Raw genomic sequence first — 19855 nt, forward strand, 5'->3', positions numbered from 1 at the left:
TCCAATACCATCAAATCTTTACCAGTGAGTTCACAATTAACATGCTGATACTTGAGTTCCTAATAACAAGACCTTGTGTTAGAGATCTGAATTATGAGGAAAGATTGGATTGACTTGGGATTTTCAGGCTTGAAAGGAGGTACCTGAGAGATGATCTCATATAAGATGGTAATTGGTATGGAAAAGGTAAATCCAGAAAAAAACAAAGGGTCATGAATTTGAAATAATAAAATACAAATTTAGGACTGATATTAGGAAGTCCCTTTTGATATGAAGAGCAATTAATACATGGAATGGACTCCTGAATAGAGTCCTGAGAACAACCATGGATGCATTTAAGAATCATTTTGATGCTGCACTTGGGGGCCTTCAGAAGACTATGATGACCTGACTGCCCCCCATCATCTGCAATTAACTTGTGATCTTGTGAAATAAAATTGGGGACCTTCAAAGAGAGTCTAGAAGTCCTTTTATTGTGGAGAGAAGCTCAGCTTAGAATGACTGCATTTTTTTATTCTAGGGATGTGGGTGTTGCTAACGAGGCCAGCATACACAGCCCATTCCTCGAAGAGAAGGTGACCAATTGAATGGCTTGGCTTCAGAAGGCAATTAAGAGCCAACCACATTGATGTAGGATTGGAGTCACATAGGCCAGACATAGAAGGGTTCCTTTCCTAAAGGACATTAATGAACCACTTGGGTTTTTATGACAACCCAAAAGCGTTTTTACTGATGCCAACTTTTTAAAAATAAATTCAAATTCCCAATCTTCCATGTTGGGATTGGAAATCATATTCTTTGGATTACTTGCCCAGTAACATAGCCATTATGCTATTGTACCCCAGGTATTTTTTCATTTGGAGAAAGGATTCACTTGTTACAAAGTGCTATTTTAATTTCTTAAAAAATAAATCTTTTGGTGATTTTGATGATAAATGCTACTACTTCAATGCTTTTGTCACCAGTATCAGCACCAAGTTAGGTACCGTATAGGTTAGATACTGAGCAATGCTTCCTCTATTAATTGCCCCAGCAATGTGCTCTCACTCAACATCAGAACAGCACCTCCTGTTGCACCAGTGTCCAACATATCAATGTTTTAATTCAATTATGTTGCCATTTAGATCTCAATTTGTCTGAACTGAGGGTAATTTGGTGCTGAGTACCTGCACCAACTAAGAACTGTGTAGAGATTGCACAAATTCACTTCACAAAGCTCCTGGCAGCCATTGTGCCTTTCACCCTGGACTGGATTCAAACCCATCTCCCAGACAAAGAAGCACAGAGTGATAATCATAGCAAACATATCAATCCATCCCACTCAATGAATTTGACCGATTTTGTGGCTAGTTTTGAAGGTGGAGAAATATGTGCCTTAAACCACTTTTGGGAGAGGGAGTAGCCAGTGGGAAAGAGAAAAGGCAGTCAGAGCAAAGCCTGACTTGTTCTGAGTTGCTCGGCTAAGTGATCTGCTGAATGTTCCAAGTTTCAAATTTGAGCAAAATCAAACCATAGTAAATGTAATTCACTGGATGTTGTATTGTACACGATTACTTGTCCTAATAATTATCATCAGAATCCCTAGATATTCGTAGGATCACAGGATAAGTGTAGCTCAGCACATCTCAGCTCATCCACCTTGAGGCAGGGACCGAGACTTCTATTCGAATCACTCCAAAGTGTCCACTTTGTTTTGTAACATATATTGTGAATTTTTTCCCTCCTAATTTTTGGTGCTCCCTCTACAAGCCCTTCATACTTCATTCTACAGCCTTAAAAACCTACTGAAAGTCTATCTTATTGGCCAAGCTGTCAGCCACCTCTCTCCTGACTCTTCCATCATGTTTCAGCATCCATTTCCTCATCTATTGTATTTATTTAACACTCCCACTGACCCCCGCCTCTCCCCCCAGCAAACCAATCCCTTTGCAATTTCCTCTGGAATTTTTATAAGTCTATATAAATGCAAATTGTACTTGAATTCATTTTATTCCATATTTGATCTAAGATATTGCTAGCAACAGCACTGAGAGTGGACTTTAGTGCTCAGTGTTGTTCACCAACCCCAGTAACATCCCCACTAAAAGTCTAGCAACTGTAACATAACAAGTTTATGGAGAAGTACTTTGAAGACTACAGAAGTTAAGTAATGTGGCCAGTTACATGGCGAACTTCTCTGTATCATTCGAATGTCTTGACAACTAAAAGAAAACACTGTGCTCAACATTTGACCCTCAGTATCCATCATTCCCACAAGATGTCTATAGGACTGATACTTTCTGGTCATGATAAGTGCTTTCCAGCAAGTCCCCTAATTTCTCTTTTCTTTTCTCTCGACAGGAGTAAGGTACGGACAGCAAGCATCCAATGATGTTGTGCCTCCATCTGTTAGTCATCAGGGCAACAGCACTATGGTGACGACTCACACTGTACTCCAACCTGTTTCTCCTCCGGGTCTGGAACCAAGCCACAGCTTGTTGACTACAGATACCAAACTGGTAAGTGCGTCAGGAGTTATAGGATCACAATCAGTTATGTAGGATGATACTATCACCAGAGAGATAATGGCATATCTTGTTAGCACAGTCATATTCTACAGGCTCAACTTGCAGCACCTTGCTCTTATTGCTTTTTAATACTTGGTTCTTTTTTAAATCTATGTTTCTATTCAAAACCTTGAAGGGCTTGAAGCTTGACAGCAACCAGAACTACTATTGTAATCCATAATTTTTCATGGTTATTGTCATTATTATAGATGCAGTGCTAGCTTAAACTGAGCACAAGTTGAATTGTGGGGTTGAGTTTTACAGCCCCGCCCCCCCACCATTGATGTATGTGAAGGTGGGAGGGGCATGTAAAATAACGCGGGTGGCCAATCCACCGCCTTTCTGCCCACGTCCGACTTGTACTCCATATTATGGAAGGTGGGTAAGGCATCAGGCAGTCTGGCCATTCTTAGGTCTATTGAGGCCCTTAAGTGGCCAACTAATGGCCATTTAAGGACCTCATTCCACCCGCTCCACTATAATACGTGTGGCTGGGGAAGGCAGAAGGAAGGTGACCAGCCCAGCAGGTTTCACTGCACGGGATAAAGGAGGACGTGACGGGGGGGGCCTTCCTTTGGGGGGGCCTGTGCCCATCAGGGACACCCCCACCCAAGATGGTACCCCACTTGGTGCCTCCCCACCCATCTTTGAAACTCAACCCCTCACTCCCCTCAGTCGCTGGGGTCTCCAATCCCTGGCTAACCAAAATGCTTGGACTTAGCGTCAAGTGTGGGAGACATCGTCTTTGTTCCTGGGAACTGCATGTAGTTCTGGCCCGCAGTGGCACGACTGTCTCCTGGCGCTGCTGGGACTACAGAGCTGCTGGCTAATCAGATTGATGTTGCTAGTAATGCCCTTAAGGATGAAGTGCCTCTGGAGAACCTGTCTTGCCCTTCATCCAGAATTTCTCCAACAATGTCCAGTTTATTTATGTATTTATTTATTCACTAATGTTGGAAGTGGCTAAGGAACCCATGACCCAGTAAGACTCTGTAGTAATCTGATATGTAATATACCTTTAAGACAAATATTGTAATATAAGGTCACATGATCTTAATATCCAATAGCAGAGTAGCGCGGGCTACCTCTATGTGGGAGAGTCTTGAGTTAGTTACTGATGAGTGAAGACAGAGTTGTATGTTGTGAACACAAGTGTAGCTGCTGAGTTTAGTTTGTAAATAAGCAGCATGTGTTTATTCTAACAATGATCCCCTGATGTTCTCTGTCTCTGTACCAACTCAGTCACCCCGAATCAAGTGCGCAACCCAGGTCCTTTAGCCCCAACAAACCAAGGGCACTGGATCCAACAGACACTTATGCAGGTGTAATTCAGAGCGCCTATTAAATGCATTGAGAAACTTGAGAAATAGAGCAGGCCAACAAATTATTTTCTACAAATTTTCATGATGTGGGGGAAGGTGGATTGAAACATTTATGCAAACAATTCATTAAAGCAGTGAACAACTTTTCAAACCCATTGAGCTGTTTCCAAAATTCCGTTAACCCTTCGAGATCTCTTGTTTATTTTTCCTATTTTGCTTCATTCACACCAGTTTCCTAGCAATGTTAATTTTTACTATGCGAGATTCCTCACTGAGAAAGGATGCTGGCTGAGGGGAGACCAGTAATAAACATAAGATCTGAACCAGTGACACAGATGCTTATAATGTAGAAACTACTTGTAGTGTGGAATCTTGTGGAGATAACGTGGGGCACGGCCACTGGCTGGAGAACTGGTGAGAGCCCCATGTCGCCTCTTTTAGGGAAGGCCTGCCGCATCTTGTTCCACTCAGGCACTTGAGAAGCCAGCGGCGAGCCTTCCCCCAGGATCAAGGACCCCGGGATGGTAGTCCCGCCCTCTGAGAGCTGCCGGCCAATTAGAGGCTGGCAGCTCTATTGAACGGCAATGCAACAGGGGAGGTGGTGGCTGCTGCTGGTACTACAACCACCCGAGGCCTAGTATCACCACTGGATACCAGGCCACAGGTGAGTGATGGCGGGAGAGGGGTCAGGGGTTGAGGGTGGCGGGGGGGGGGGGGGTCGCAGGGAAGGGGGTTGGCAGCAAGGACAAGCTCTCATTGGGCGCCTCCCCTTCCCAATACCAGATACCTTGATCAAGCACCGTGTGCCTTTATCGAGGGAACCCCGCACTCCCCAACCACCAAGAGCCCGCAAGCAATCCTGACAGGATTTGCTTGTTAAGCTCCCCACATGGCAAGTCCCTTGCCCGCCATGGGGTTAATTCCAGCAGTGGCAGGATGAGGTCCTTAAGTGGCCATTCATTTCCCACTTAAGAGCCTCAATTGGCAGCTGGCAGGAAGGCTGTCTACAGGGCAGAGGTGGGAAGGTGGTGGGGTCCCATGTGCCACCCTCCCCCTCCACATTAAATGCCTTCCACACCATAAAACCTGCCACAGGGGAAGGCACAAGATTCCACCTGTAAAATGAACTGTCTGGGGAAACAAAACTGTGACAATGCGGCTTCTTTCTGCACTTCTGCCTCTGAATCATGACCCTCGGTATCCATAAGCCAAACCAGGAGTTGTCTTTAACTCCAACTTATTCTCCCCCACCCCTAACTTTTCCTTCTTTTTCCTTGTGCCAGTTGTGGCTCAGTTGATAGCACTCCAGCCTCTGTGCCAGAATATTGAAGTATCAAGGTCCCACTCCAGGGACTTGAGCACAGCTGTAGGCTCACACTGCAGTGCAGAATGGAGAGGGAGTGCTGAACTACCAGAGCATGCCACCATTCAGAGAAGATGTTAAGCCCAGACCCTGCCCGCACTCTGAGGTGGATGTAAAAGATCCACCTGGTACTACATGGACACAGAGCATGGGAACTTTCCCCAGTGTTATGGCCAATATTTATCCCTCAAACTAACATCACTAAAACAGAATATTAGTCATTTAACACATTGCTGCTCATGGGAGCTTGTATGCAAAGTGGCTGCAGCATTTCTTACATTACAACAGTGACTACACTTCCAAAAATATATAATTAGTTGTCCACTGCTTTGGGATGTCCTGAGGTTGTGAAAGGTGCTATATAAATGCAAGTCTTTCTTTTTCTCTTTCCCTCTTGGTGTCTTCCTATACTCCTGAGAAAACTCTATTGCTCATACCACTTTTCATGGCAAGTCCAATGTAGACATTAAATCCTGCCATCGCCAACTTCCACTGGCTTCCTTCTCTCAAAAATCACCATGTTGTTAACCTGCACCTCATCTCTGTAGCCTCCTGCAGCCTGAAGTCCCAGCGCTCACCCTCTGCTTATCTGCCTTTTACTTCACTCTGCTTAACCAAAGGCGGCAGAGCCATCAGCCACACTTTAGAATGCTCTTCTTATACTTGTTCGTCTTCAAAACCTATCTCTTCAACCACACCGTGGGTCACCTTCTCCCACTTCGTGCTCCCCTTCATTTCCGACAAGTTGCTGGGGCTAATTTTAACCTTAACCCCTCCAATGGAAAACTGGTGGCATTGGAAATAGCATTGGAAATGGGTCCAGCCCAAAACTCCCCCACACCCACCCCCCACCCCCACCCCCACCCCCACCTCCCATTGGAATTTCTGTTTTGTTTGTAATGAAGAACACATTCTCTCCCCTTGGGGAAACTTCCTGTTTATCTAAACCAAGGTTGGCTGTCTTCCTATATGATCCCTAAGTGTGTGTGTATGGCTACTGCTGGAACTTAACCAGCTTATCAACAAAGATCATTGGTGGGTTTCCTTCTGACTTGACTGGCTAGAACAGCACTACTCATACACTGAGTCTTATTTAGAGTCAGATATGAAGAATGTCATCCTCCAGTGACAGGTCTACCCTTCCTTGTGACATTAATGAACCAGACAGTTTGCGCAGTCACTAATAGCATCGTGGAGCCTCTAGAGATGAAGGACAGAGTGTCCGATTAATTAGAATTAGAATTAATTAGGATGAATTGGATGAATTAACTGACATCCAGACTGTGACAAAGGTAAACTACTCTCCTCGTCCATCTTGACCTGTCTGCAACTTTTGACACAGTTAACCCATGCTGTCCTCCTCCAACACCTGTCCACTGTCGTCCAGCTAGTGAGGCCACTAGCCTTGTTCCATTTTTATTTACCTAATTATTCTTTTGTAATTTTTTCATGGAATGTGAGTGTCACTTTCTAGTCCAGCATTTGTTGCTCATCCTGAATTATCTCAAGAAGGTGGTGGTGAGCTGCCTTCTTGAATCGCTGCAGTCCATGTGGTGTAGGTACACCCAAAGTGCTGTTAGGGAGGGAGTTCCAGGATTTTGGCCCAGCAACAGTGAAGGAACGGCAATATATTTCCAAGTCAGGATAGCGAGTGACTTGGAAGGGAACTTTCAGGTGGTCGTGTTCCTATGCATTTGCTGCCCTTGTCCTTCTACGAGGTACAGGTCATGGGTTTGGAAAGTGCTGTCAAAGGAGCCTTGGCGAGTTGCTCTAGTGTATCTTGTATATGGTGCACACTGCTGCCACTGTGCATCGGTGATGGATGGGGCGCCAAACAAATTGGCTGCTTTGTCCTGGATGGTGTCGAAGTTCTTGAGTGCAGTTGGCACTCATCCAGGCAAGTGGGGAGTATTCCCATCACACTCCTGACTTGTGCCTTGTAGATGGTGGACAGGCTTTGGAGAGTCAGGAGGTGAGTTACTCGCTGGAGAATTACCAGCCTCTAACCTGCTCTTGTTGCCATATTATTTATATGTATCATCTGAAATGGCTTCTCTTCCTGCTTCCACACTGTTACCTCTGGTGTCCCCTGAGGATCCAGCCTTGGCCCCCTCCTATTACTCAAGGAGATACTGCCCCTCCATGATATCGTTCAAAAGCACAATGTCACTTTCCACATGTACGCTAACCACACCCAGCTCTGCCCCACCAACACCTTTCTGGACTCCTCCACTATTGCTAAATTATCAGACTTCTTATTCAACATCTGAATACTGGATGAGCAGAAATTTCCTCTCATTAAATATTGGGAAGACTGAAGCTATTGCCTTCAGTCTGTACTGCAAACCCCTATCCCGTCAAATTAAATATTGGGAAGACTGAAGCTTCAATCTGTGCTGCAAACTCCTATCCCTAAGTACCGACGCCATCTCTCACCTTGGAAAACAATTTGAGACTGAACCAGACTGTTCGCAACCTTGGCGCCATATTTACCTCAAAGATGAGCTTCTGAACACGTGCCTGCGCCATCGCTGAGATTGCCTATTTCCATCTCAGTAACACTGCCTGACTCCACCCTCACCTTAGCTCATCTGCTACTGAAAGCCTCATTCATGGCTTTGTTACCTCTAAATTTGATAATTCCAACACACTCCTGGCTGGTCTCCCATATTCTACCCTCTGTAAACTTTAGGTCATCCAAAATTCTGCTGCCCTTGTCTTACCTCCTCCCAAGTTGCTTTTCCCTATCACCCCGGTGCTCACTGACCTCCATTGGTTCCTTCTTAAGTGACACCTCGACTTAAAAATTCTCGTCCTTGTTTTCAAATTCCTCCAAGGGCCTCGCCCCTCCCTATCTCTGCAATCTCCTCCAGCCCCACGACCCTCCAAGATATCTGCACTTTTCTAATTCTGGCCCTTTGAAGAACCCTGAAGTTAATCGCTCCACCATTGGTGGCTGTGCCTTCAGGTGCCTGGGCCCTAAGATCTGGAATTGCCTCCCTAAAACTTTCCACCTCTCTACTTCTCTTTCTTCCATTAACGGTCAGCCAGCGTGAAGCGCGCTGATATGTTCAGCGCTGCCCGTTTGGGGGTGGGAAGGGGGCGAGCGCTGAAGTCAGCGCGGGCGCGGGGGAGCACGGAATGAAAGCTCCCTGATGACAGAGAGCTGCCTCAGGGAGCTGAAGAATTTAAACACAAAAAAATAAAGATTTTAAAAACTGGGAAAAAATGCCCACGCATCAGAAGCAGCCACCTCAACATATACAACGTGAAAGTTATGCCCAAACATTTTTATTTTTTTAATTTAATGATGGAAAGGCTTCCTGAAAAATGCAAAGGCTGCCTGGCCGATTCATCTGCCTGCCAACCGTAAGGTTGGACAGCCAGCGAAAATCTCCAATTAATTGCACCATTAATGGGCTAAATAGCCCTCTTAATTGTCCACCATCTGCTGTGGCAGGATTCAAACCCAGGTCCTCAGAGCATTACCATGCATCTCTGGATTACTAGTCCAGCCACAGCACCACTATGCCAATGTCCAGCAACGGTACCACTATACCATTGTCCAGCCACAGCACCACTATGCCAATGTTCAGCGACAGTACCACTATGCCAATGCTCAGTTGACAGTCCCTCTTGCCTGAGTTTCAAAGTTGTGGCCATTAAAGTTTCCAAGGCACTATTTGAAGAAGAGAAGTGAGTTCTCCTGGTGCCCTGGATCCTATTTCCCTCACCAACAACAGCAAAAAAAGAGCAAGTTATCTGCTTTCATATTGTGGTGTTTGTTCTATCTTTCGGGAATTGGAATGTCTGTTGTATTTGCTTATGTAATAAATGTCCCTGCATTTCCCATTGCATCGCTTTATGTGAGGTACCTCGCAATGTTTCTAAGAAACATGAAAGGGCAATATATAAATTCAATTTTTCATTTAAAAATAAATGAAATTCAATTTAAAAAATCTGGAATTAAAAGTCTAATGATGACCATTGTCGATTGTTGTAAAAACTCATCTGGTTCACTAATGTCCTTTCGGGAAGGAAATCTGCCGTCCTTACCTGGTCTGGCCTACATGTGACTCCAGACCCACAACAGTGCCCACTGAACATGGGCAATAAATGCTGGATGGCCACATCCCATGAATGAATAAAAAACAAAATCAGCTCCAATCCCTCATATCTAGCAGCTTTCTAATTGAACACAAGCAGCAAGGTTAATTAATAGCCACTGAGAGTTGATAATGTAAGGTAAATAAACCCTGCACTTGATTGATGAGCTTCAGCATAATTGTATGAGGCAGCGCCCAAAAGATTAAGCCTGAAGGTTAATTTAGAAGTTAGAGATATAAAATGCATTCCAGAAGTTTTAGTTTTGCTCCTCCCATTTTTTTTTTGGAAAACTGCAAAGTTGCCAAAATGATTTTGTTAGTTTTTTAGGTGTTACAGAAAGCATGCCCCATTTCCTGCGGATCATTTCCCCTTCTCTCAGAACCATTGGGATGATATTCTACCCTTAACTGACCATTTTTGCAAAAAGAGGTGGCTACATGGAGGTGAACTGGTCACGCATCATATGTTATTCCTTAAATTAGGTTTTTATATATGTGGCCAAATTTATGCATTTTCAGCTGTTATACATCCATAACCATTTTTTCCCCATTGATATTTCCCCTTGTCCAGTAATTTTAAAGTTCAGATGATGAATGCAAGATCTAACTCTGTTGTGATGCCATTCACAGTCAAATAGCCTTCCTAAATTGGCAGCGGGAGAAGTAGAGAGGAGAAATTGGGTGAGAAAATAATACCTGTAATACACTCACCACAACCTTTGTCATAGGAACATTGGACTTAGGAGCAGGAGTAGGCCATCCAGCCCTTCAAGCCTGCGCTGCAATTCACAAGATCGCGGCTGATCTGATTGCGGTCTCCACTGCACTTTATGTCCTTTTTAATTATTATCCTAAATCATATTTTATTATCATCACTATTGCTTAGATGTTTCTCTACTTTATCTTGAAGGAAGTGAATGATTAAAAGTTTTATCTTCCTTTCCTCCCTCCTGTTTGCATCTTTTGGCGAACTGTGCTCATCAAGTTGAAGGATGTTAGAAACGCAATACCTTCCTATTTTGGCATTTATTATTCAGAACAAACAATCTCAGGTCAGCTATACCCCCTGGAATGTGTTTGATAAAACAAAAGATTCACTCTCCTCTGCCCCTTTGGTGGACTTATTATGCCACGCCAGTTTGAATTTTACGATTTTCCATCAACCATGGTTGGGGCCTTTTTAATTAAGATTGACCCTTTCATCCCATTAGCATGGGCTTGTTGTGAGCCCAGTCCCCAGAGTTGGAAAGGATAATGTACAATCCACTGCCCTATGATTCTTTAGTCAGAATATAAGTGTAGGGAGAAGGCGTGTTGAATAAGGTGAACAGTACCCATTAATTTTGGACTTCACCTGTATTGCTTGAATTAAATGTTGCTAAATTACATTAAAAAAATGTTGTTCTGTTAAATTCAGCTGGCTGTCTTAACATCAAGCTAGAAGGTATGATGATAGGCGGGTTGCCATGGTGTTTTGAAGTGGTAATTAGCTATTCAATGAGACACATGCTGATCATGAAAAACCGCCCAGTTATTCAGGTTTCTGGAGCTTTCATCAGCCTCTAACAAGTATCTAAGGCAACAAAGAATGTTCCCATTGCAATGTGCCTAGTCATCCGTTTTGCCTTAGTTAAACAATGGGAGACGTATTGTTTCCTCATAATTCCATGGCGGTGGGGACAGGGGTCCACTTGGAGGTCCCTGTGATTGTTTGCCCATAGCCGTTTTAAGGAGGTGGCTGTTCCTCTCTGCCATGGTTCGGCTCACCCGCGTTTTGTTCAGCTCATTCTATGGTTTCCAGACTACATCCTTCGCTTCCACGGGCCCCTCCTGGTTTGGGATGGTCTGCATGTTTAACCAGTCTGCATTACGTATCAGAATTCAAGCCATTAATGCAAATTAGAAACAGCATGGTTCCAACATTGAACCCTGGGGCATTCCAGTCAAAATGTCACCATTTGCACACTCTTTAGCTAATATCACCACCGTCAACACGCCTTTGTCCTTTTGTCTATGACATCTTTGGCAATCTCTTCTTTGCCTCCACCTGTCACTGGCCGTCTATCCAGCTCTACCTGTCCCACACCCCTCTACGAGCTTATATTTCACCTCATTTCTATATTTCCTTAGTTCTGTTGAAGAGTCATACGGACTCGAAACGTTAATTGTGTTCCTCTCCGCAGATGCTGACAGACCTGCTGAGTTTTTCCAGGTATTTTTGTTTTTGTTTAATATTTCTCCCCACTTTGACATTACTTATCTAACCTGCACCTATGGCTTTGTACCCTTCAGCTACTTTTTTATCCGTACTCAGGTTTTACCGAGTTTGTGTGGAACTTTATGAAATGCTTTTTGGAAGTCTAAGTAGACAATGGCCAGAATTTTCCGGCCCGTTGTGGCAGGACCCACCGTGGGAGATTCGGCAGGCGGCCCAGCCAAAAATCCATTGACTTTTGGCAGGACCGGACGATCCCGGCGGCAGTTGAGGCCTGAAAATCTCACCCAATGTCTCTTCACTTTGGGTTGTCCTCAAACAATCTGGGAGGTTTGGTTAGGCAGAGCCTTCCCTGACTAAAGCCTGGTTAGCGACAGTTGACTGGCTATTCTTGTGCAGATAATTATCAATCTTGATAATTAATCCCATTTTATGACTGATGGGTGTGTCCAATTTGTACCCAATTTGCTCTTAATTCCCTAATGTCCAATGACTCCCTCACAATGATTGTCAGATCCTCACAAATCTCCTCATTGATCACTCAACGTAGAATTACAATGAATCTATAACACAGAGAGGCTGTTCGACCTATCAGGCCTAAGCCAGTGTTCATGCTTCACATGAGCTTCCTCCCACCCTTCACCTAACCTCTCAGCATATCCTTCTCTTCTGTTCTCTCTCATGTATTTATCGAGTTTCCTTTTATGGAGCCATGCATCTCACCTCAACTACTCCTTGTGGCCATGAGTTCCTCATCCTACCCTTCTCTGGGAAGAGGGGTTTCTCCTGAATTGTCTATTTGATTTATTAGTGACTTTCTTATATTTATGACCTCTTTTTCTGGTTTCGCCCACAATTGGAACCCTGTCCTCGACATCTACCCCATCAAACTCTTCCATAATCTTAAAGACCTCTATCAGGTCACCCTTTGACCTCCCATCTTCCAGAGAAAACAGCCTCCGCCCATTCAACCTTTTCTAATAGGTATACACTCCCAGTTCTGGTATCATTCTTGTACATCTTTTATGCACCTTCTCTAGTGCTCCATATCCTTTTTATAATATGGAGACCTGAACAGTACAGAGTGTTCCATGGGTGGAATTGCCTCAGACTTGCACTAAGAGTAGTAGCAGGCGGGAAAAACAACGTTTTACCCTTTGGCCACAATGGTGGCTTTTCACGCCATGTTGTCCCAAACCTCCCATATTAATTATGCATTCCTGGGAAACGCATGGCAGGCAGGTGGGCTCCGATTCGCCCGCCACGCCATCACCTCACCACTTCATCATGCCAGGCACCACATTCAAAGTACAGCAGCACTCAGTGCTTCCAGCTCAGTACTGCAGCAAAGAAGACATGGCCCCAAAAGGCAAGAAGACTGCAGCCCTCGAACACCTTTTGGACACCGTGGAGGCCTGCTGTGTGTCCTCTACCCCCACTCTGGCCGAAGGAGGGGCAGCAACATTACCATTCCAGCTTGGCAGGCGATGGTAGTGCTGATCAGTGCCAATGCTGCACAGAAGAGGTTGACTAATTAATGCAGATAGAAGATGAATGATCTCACCTGTGCAGCCAGGGTAAGGCAACCATTTCATCACTCTAAACTCGCACACTCAAACCCATCACACATTCACTGGCATATCACTCACTGCCAGCCCAAGGGACATCATGACCCATTCTCACACACATACCCTTACATGTCCATCTGGCCTCATCTCCGCTGGAGACTGCCTTCTCAGCCCTCACCATCTTGAGGCTACTTGCACAGATCAACATGTGTCCCCAAACACACCCTGGGGTACCCTCATTCCCCAGTGCAGCTCTCGTCCTGCAGCCTCTTCCCTTGCCTGAGGCCACTTCCCCCCCCTTCGCCAAGCAAGCCCTAGCCCTGCAGCCATTGAAAAGCCAGCCACATATGGCTGGTCTGGTAGGTAGAGACCTGCCTGAGAGCCCCGCTAAAAGTGATGTGGTTCTGTCTGTGAAGCCTGGCGCTGATGACAGAGAGTGCTGACAGAAGCAAGGTCGGCAAACAAACCTTGAAGCCCTGAGCAAAGTGCAGGCCGCCAAATGGATGCCTTGTATATGCTGCTGTGAAACGCGTTGGCGGGTGGCGGACAATCCAACGGCGGTGGGGGTGGGGGGGGAACAATTCTGGCGGGCTGGCCTAATAATGATATGCAGATGTAATACAATGAGGTTCCCGACGTCCGATGGCGGGAAACGTGTTCTGCCATTGGTGAGCTGAGCGGACGATCGCAAACTGGTTTCACGCTGTCATGAAACCGATCATGCCACCGAACACGCCCGATGCCAGCGGGCACGGAAAATCCCCACCCAAGCGTCTAAACAAGGTCCTGTATAAGTTTAACATAGGTACTTTTTAATTTTTTCCCTCTAGAAGTGAACCCCAGTGCTTTGTTTGCTTTTCTTTATGGCCTTGTTTCCAACACTTTTTGGGATTAATGTAATTATAAGCCCCTAGAAACCTTTGGTCTTTGACCTCAGTCAGACTCTTAGGGCTGGATTTTTTCCACAGACGCAAGGAAAAGGAGCTGGGTCTGTTTTTGAGTCAGAAACCCCCCTAAGTTCACATTTCTACAGAGGGTGAGCCTTTAATTTATATGGAGACCAGTTTCCTGTCCAATTAGAGCCAGTGGGGTCAGTAATGGAGATGGGTCTGATGAAGTGTGGGTTTAGATACATCATGGCAGCCAACACTGAAGCTGCTGGTTGTCCTGAGGGAGCTGTGTTTTGTGCCAAAGCCTTCCATTGCGAGATGCTACAGATCTCCACACTGATGAGGACACATATGTCTGTGATATTCTGCCTAGAAAGTTGCAGTCTCCTTTGGCACCAGTTCTCATGTCCTCTGCCCTTCTTGTGCAAGCTGCTGTCCCTCATCTTCAACGACTTTGATTCTTTAGGGCACAGCACCCATTTCCAGCATCAGCCTTCCTGGTGCTTGGGTGGAGTCCAGCAGCCTTGCCGACTACTCCGTTGCCCACGTGATGTCAGGATGGTGACGTCCTCCTGAACTGCACAAGTTCTTAATTCTGACTCCTCCTCTGACCTGTGATGGGCTGCTGCAGCTCTAACTTCAAAGGGGCAAGCCCTTTATCCAACAAAAAGCACGAACACTCATCTTTTTAAACTGTTTTTGCCTCCAGTGACTCACTCCCAACATGGTCTTCACCTGCTTTCAGCTGGTCTGATACAGACAGACGCTGAACATTGGCCGTCCCCAGGAGAATTCAAAACGTTTGCAGAGTTGGGATTTTTAACAAACCCTTAGCCACTCTAATTGGCCTGTTTAGGAGCACGGGCGAGTTTGGAGACCTGTTCGCCCAACCCCTCCCACTCCCCTGTACCCCCCCTTCCCCGACACCCCCATCTCTTAACAAACATCGCTGAAGCCAGAAATGGAGGCAGGACATCTGACTGCACAAAGTCGTGGCCATTTTATCTGGGGAATCTGCCTCCGTTCCAGCCTGAATCCGGCTGCAAAAACTCGGCCCTTAGTTTCCAAGGTGGTAACTCCAATGTGATAAGTTCAAGGTTCTTAGTCACGGTGGGGGGCGGGGGCAGCCATAGGAAGCAGTTGGAAGTTGCTGCATAGCTCTTTGTATTGGGAAATGTTATGAGTGAGATTTTGACCAAAAAGATTGAGATTGCAAAATCTCTTGAAAGCTACTTTACTTTCCTAGGGATGGGATACATCAAAACAGGCTGCATTTAAAATCCAAATGAGTTGCCTTTCAAACTTGGTGCGAATTGTTGGTCCGCAGATGAAGGAAGGCTGCCTGCCTGTGATCTTGCTGAACAGAGGAGCACCAAAAGTATACAAGAACAGAAGTAAAATCCTGTAGAATGGAATTTTGTACTTGCAGGGTAGATTCGAACTGTGCAATGGGATTCGAGTGGGATATTGGCTGGGCAGTAGTTGATAAATTTAACACATCTGTATTTGCAATAGTGAGGTAGGGGTGGGGTAGCCTAAAAAACTGCAGGTTGAACAGTAAATCACCCTACTATTTACATATATTAGAGAAAAACACTTTCCATTGCAATTAAAAATGGATAGATTTTGGGCTAATAATCCTGATAGTAGCAAGGCCATTTAACAGGCAGCCTAAATTAGCAGTAGCACTTCTTAGACGAGCAAGGGAGAAAGGCAGTGTGAAATAGAATGCCTCTTACCACATTTAAGTTTCATAGACTTAAACACAGCAAATAAAAAGCACTTGGAAACACTGATGCCGCAGTCTGTTTGCATGTTTGTACTGAAGCCTATGAGTCACATCTGTGGCACTTTTACATTGTGGTTCAGTGGAAAAAAGTTCCATCTGCCCTTTGTGCTCTTAAGAAAAAGTTAAGTTAGTGATAGCCATCGTTAAACAGTAGTATCCTATGGGCATCTCCTGAATGACCTTGACCATTATTCCTTGTCCATGACATTCTTGCTGACGGCAAATCCCTTCTTAGTTCTGGGAACCAGGTATTGCCGTGACTGTTGTCTTCTTAATTCAATGTCAGGATGCAGGCTCGCCCGCCATTGCTGTTCCTCGTTACCCCGAGAAGTTGGTGGCGAGCTGCCTTCTTGAACCACTGGGAGCAGTTTGGCATAACCAAGAGGCTTGCTAGGCCAATTAAGAGGACAGCTAAGAGTCAACTATGTTCTTCATGACCAGGCTCAGGAAGTGCTTTGTTCCTCTTTTTCTCCTCTCCCCTTTTCTCCTGTCTGCCCGTGTTGCTCCATTGCCCCCTTTTTCAGGCCTTTGTGCTGTAGGTGCAGGCTGTTGCTCTCTTGTATCTTCACCAAATGGCTCTTAATCGATGTGTGAGCCCAAACGGTCAGTATTGACGGCCCATGCAATCATAAGGGAGTTCATAGTTGAGCCTGATCTTCGATGTCACACAATGACGTTTGCAGCCAACGTTATTGGATAATGATCAGCTAGTGGGAGCCCCGGCCAATATTTCTCTCCTTAACCCAAGGATATAGTAGCCAATGCTAGTGCCCTGACTGAGATTAGTTTACTCAGCACAGACCAAGGATTAAATCCTTGGACTTTCTGGAGTGAGTGGCTTAGTTACTCTGGATAAAACATATTGAATTGTTGAGGCAACTGAGCCCCAATGTACTATTACATAATCTCCTGCAGTAGGCAGGGAACAAAGTCAAAATTCTTCCTTAAAGTAAATAAAATAACAGAGGGCAGAATTTTTTGGCAAGCGCGCTCCCAATCCGCTCGAGCGTTAAATGACATGTGATGACGTCAGGCGAGCATCCCGATGTCATCGTGCACTCACGCGGGAGTTGGCAGCGCCAACAATGAACAGGCCTATTAAGGCCATTAACGATGTAATTAAATGAAATTTTTTGCTGCCTGTCTAACCTTACGGTTGATGGGCAGGCGAAAAGGCTAAGCGGCCTTTGCACTTTTTAGGAAACCTCACCCACGGGCGGGATGAGGTTTCCAACAGCTATTAAAAATAAAATATAAATTTTAACATTTCATTAAGAACATGTCCCTGCTCATGTGACAGAGTCACATGAGGGGACTTTTTTTTAACAATTTAAAATTGCTTATTTTTAATTCTCAAACTCTTCATCTCCCTAAGGCAGCTCTGTGCCTCAGGGAGCTTTCCAGCACGCACATGCGGGCATGCACGAAGTTGCATACTCGCCCTCCTCCCCCTACCCCGCACAGCCTGCGCTGAGCGCTGAAGCAAGCGTTTCACGCGCCCGCCAGCGTGAAATCGCATTCCGGCCCCAATCGCGGGTGGCAGTCGGCTTCCCGACCGCTCCTGCCCACCCCCCGCCAAGCCCATCCGACGAGGGAAAACTCCCAGCCAGAGTGTTGGAAAATCTCTCAGAACAATAATTTATCTGGATTTATTCATCTGGTTTTAATAAAGCAAATGATGCAAAACTGTGAGGAAAGCCAATAAAAATCCCATATGCAATGAAAGCTGAATATTAATAACAGGGAGAGAGTAGGTCATAGATGGCGGTGAGTCTCGTGGCAAACATTTAGTCAGGTACTTCTGACAGCGTTGTCAACTGGATCAGTGAAATTCAAGCAGATTCTGAACATCAGTGGGGGCTCTGAGATGGAGCCACGAACTTTCAGCTACTTCTGTTTTATGTGCCTGCTATTTCAGGATCAGTTTGCTGAGTGCAGCTGAGGCAGTGTTGACAGCAGAGGTGAAGTGCTGAGAGGGGAAGTGATGGCGTAGTGGTATTGTCGATGGACTAGTAATCCAGAAACCCAGGGCCATGCTCTGGGGACCCAGGTTTGAATTTTGCCACGGAATTTGAATTCAATAAAAGTCTAATGATGACCAAGAAACCATTGTCGATTGTTGTAAAAACCCATTTGGTTTCACTAATGCCCTTTAGGGAATGAAATCTGTCATCCTCACCTGGCCTACATGCGACTCCAGACCCACAGTAATGTGGTTGACTCTTAAATGCCCTCTGAAATGAGCCACTCAGTTATGTCAACCCACTACAAAGTCTCAAATAAAGGAATGAAACTGGACAGACCACCCAGCATTGACATAGGCACTGGAAATGACAACGGCAATCGACCCTGCAGGTCCTCCTTACTAACATCTGGGGCCTAGTGCCAAATTGGGAGAGCTGTCTCCCAGACTAGTCAAGCAACAGCCTGATATAGTCATCCTCACGCAATCATACTTTACAGATAATGTCTCAGACACCACCATCATTATTCCTGGGTATGTCCTGTCCCACCGGCAAGACAGACCCAGCAGAGGTGGCGGCACAGTGGTATACAGTCGGGAAGGAGTTGCCCTGGGCGTCCTTAACATATAATCTGGCTCCCATGAAGTCTCATGACATCAGGTCAAATATGGTCAAGGAAACCTTGTTGATTACCACTTACTGCCCTCCCTCAGCTGATGAATCAGTGCTCCTCCATGTTGAACACCACTTGGAGGAAGCACTGAGGGTGGCAAGGGCACAGGATGCACTCTGGGTGGGGGACATCAAAGCCCATCACCAAGTGTGGCTCGGTAGCACCGCTGCTGACCGAGCTGGTCAAGTCCTCAATGACATAGCTGCTAGACTGGGTCTGCGGCAGGTGGTGAGGGAACCAACAAGAGGAAAAAACATACTTGACCTCATCCTCACCAATCTGCCTACTGCAGATGTATCAGACCATGCCAGTGTTGGTAGGAGTGACCACCACACAGATGTTGTGAAGACAAAGTCCCTCCTTCGCATTGAGGATATCCTCCATCGTTTTGTGTGGCACTACCACCGTGCTAAATGGGAAAGATTTTGAACAGATCTAGCAACTCAAGAATGGGCATCCATGAGGCCATCAACAGCAACAGAATTGTACTCAAACACAATCTGTAACCTCATTGCCCAGCATATCCCCTACTCTACCATTACCATCAAACCAAGGGATCAACCCTGGTTTCAATGAAGAGTGCAAGAGGGCATGCCAGGAGCAGCACCAGGCATACCTAAAAATGAGGTGTCAACCTGGTGAAGCTATAACACAGGACTACTTGCGTGCCAAACAGCATAAGCAGCAAATGATAGACAGGGCTAAGCGATCCCACAACAACGGATCAGATCCAAGCTCTGCAGTCCTGCCACATCCAGTTGTGAATGGTGGTGGACAATGAAACAACTCACAAATATCCCCATCCTCAATGATGGGGGAGCCCAGCACATCAGTGCAAAAGATAAGGCTGAAGCATTTGCTACAATCTTCAGCCAGAAGTGCCGAGTGGATGATCCATCTTGACCTCCTCTGGAGGTCCTCAGCATCACAGATGCCAGTCTTCAGCCAATTCAATTCAGTCCAGATGATATCAAGAAACAGCTAAAGGCACTGGATACTGCAAAGGCTATGGGCCCTGACAATATTCCGGCAATAGTACTGAAGACTTGTGCACCAGAACTTGCCACGCCCCTAGCCAAGCTGCTCCAGTACAGCTACAACACTGATGTCTACCCAGCTATGTGGAAAATTGCCCAAGTATGTCCTGTACACAAAAGGCAGGACAGATCCAACCCAGCCAATTACCAGCCTGTCAGTCTACTCTTGATCATCAGTAAAGTAATGGAAGTGGTCATCAACAGTGCTATCAAGCGGCACTTGCTTAGCAATAACCCGTTCACTGATGCCCAGTTTGGGTTCTGCCAGGGCCACTCAGCTCCTGACCTCATTACAGCCTTGGTTCAAACATGGACAAAAGAGCTGAACTCCCGAGGTGAGGTGAGAGTGACTGCCCTTGACATCAAGGCCGCATTTGACAGA

General features: G+C 45.7%; 1 protein-coding gene across 1 annotated transcript in view; it reads left to right on the plus strand.

The window, feature by feature from the left end:
- The window catches only part of LOC144687630 (hepatocyte nuclear factor 1-alpha-like), a 225990-nt gene that overhangs the window by 109084 nt on the left and 97051 nt on the right, over window positions 1-19855 (plus strand). The window contains exon 5 of the mRNA XM_078554000.1: window positions 2341-2498. Coding sequence (XP_078410126.1) covers window positions 2341-2498 — 158 coding nt within the window. The remainder of the gene's footprint in view (window positions 1-2340; window positions 2499-19855) is intronic.

The sequence above is a fragment of the Cetorhinus maximus genome, chromosome 12 (genome assembly GCF_964194155.1).
Source record: "Cetorhinus maximus chromosome 12, sCetMax3.hap1.1, whole genome shotgun sequence".
Lineage (NCBI taxonomy): Eukaryota > Metazoa > Chordata > Chondrichthyes > Lamniformes > Cetorhinidae > Cetorhinus > Cetorhinus maximus.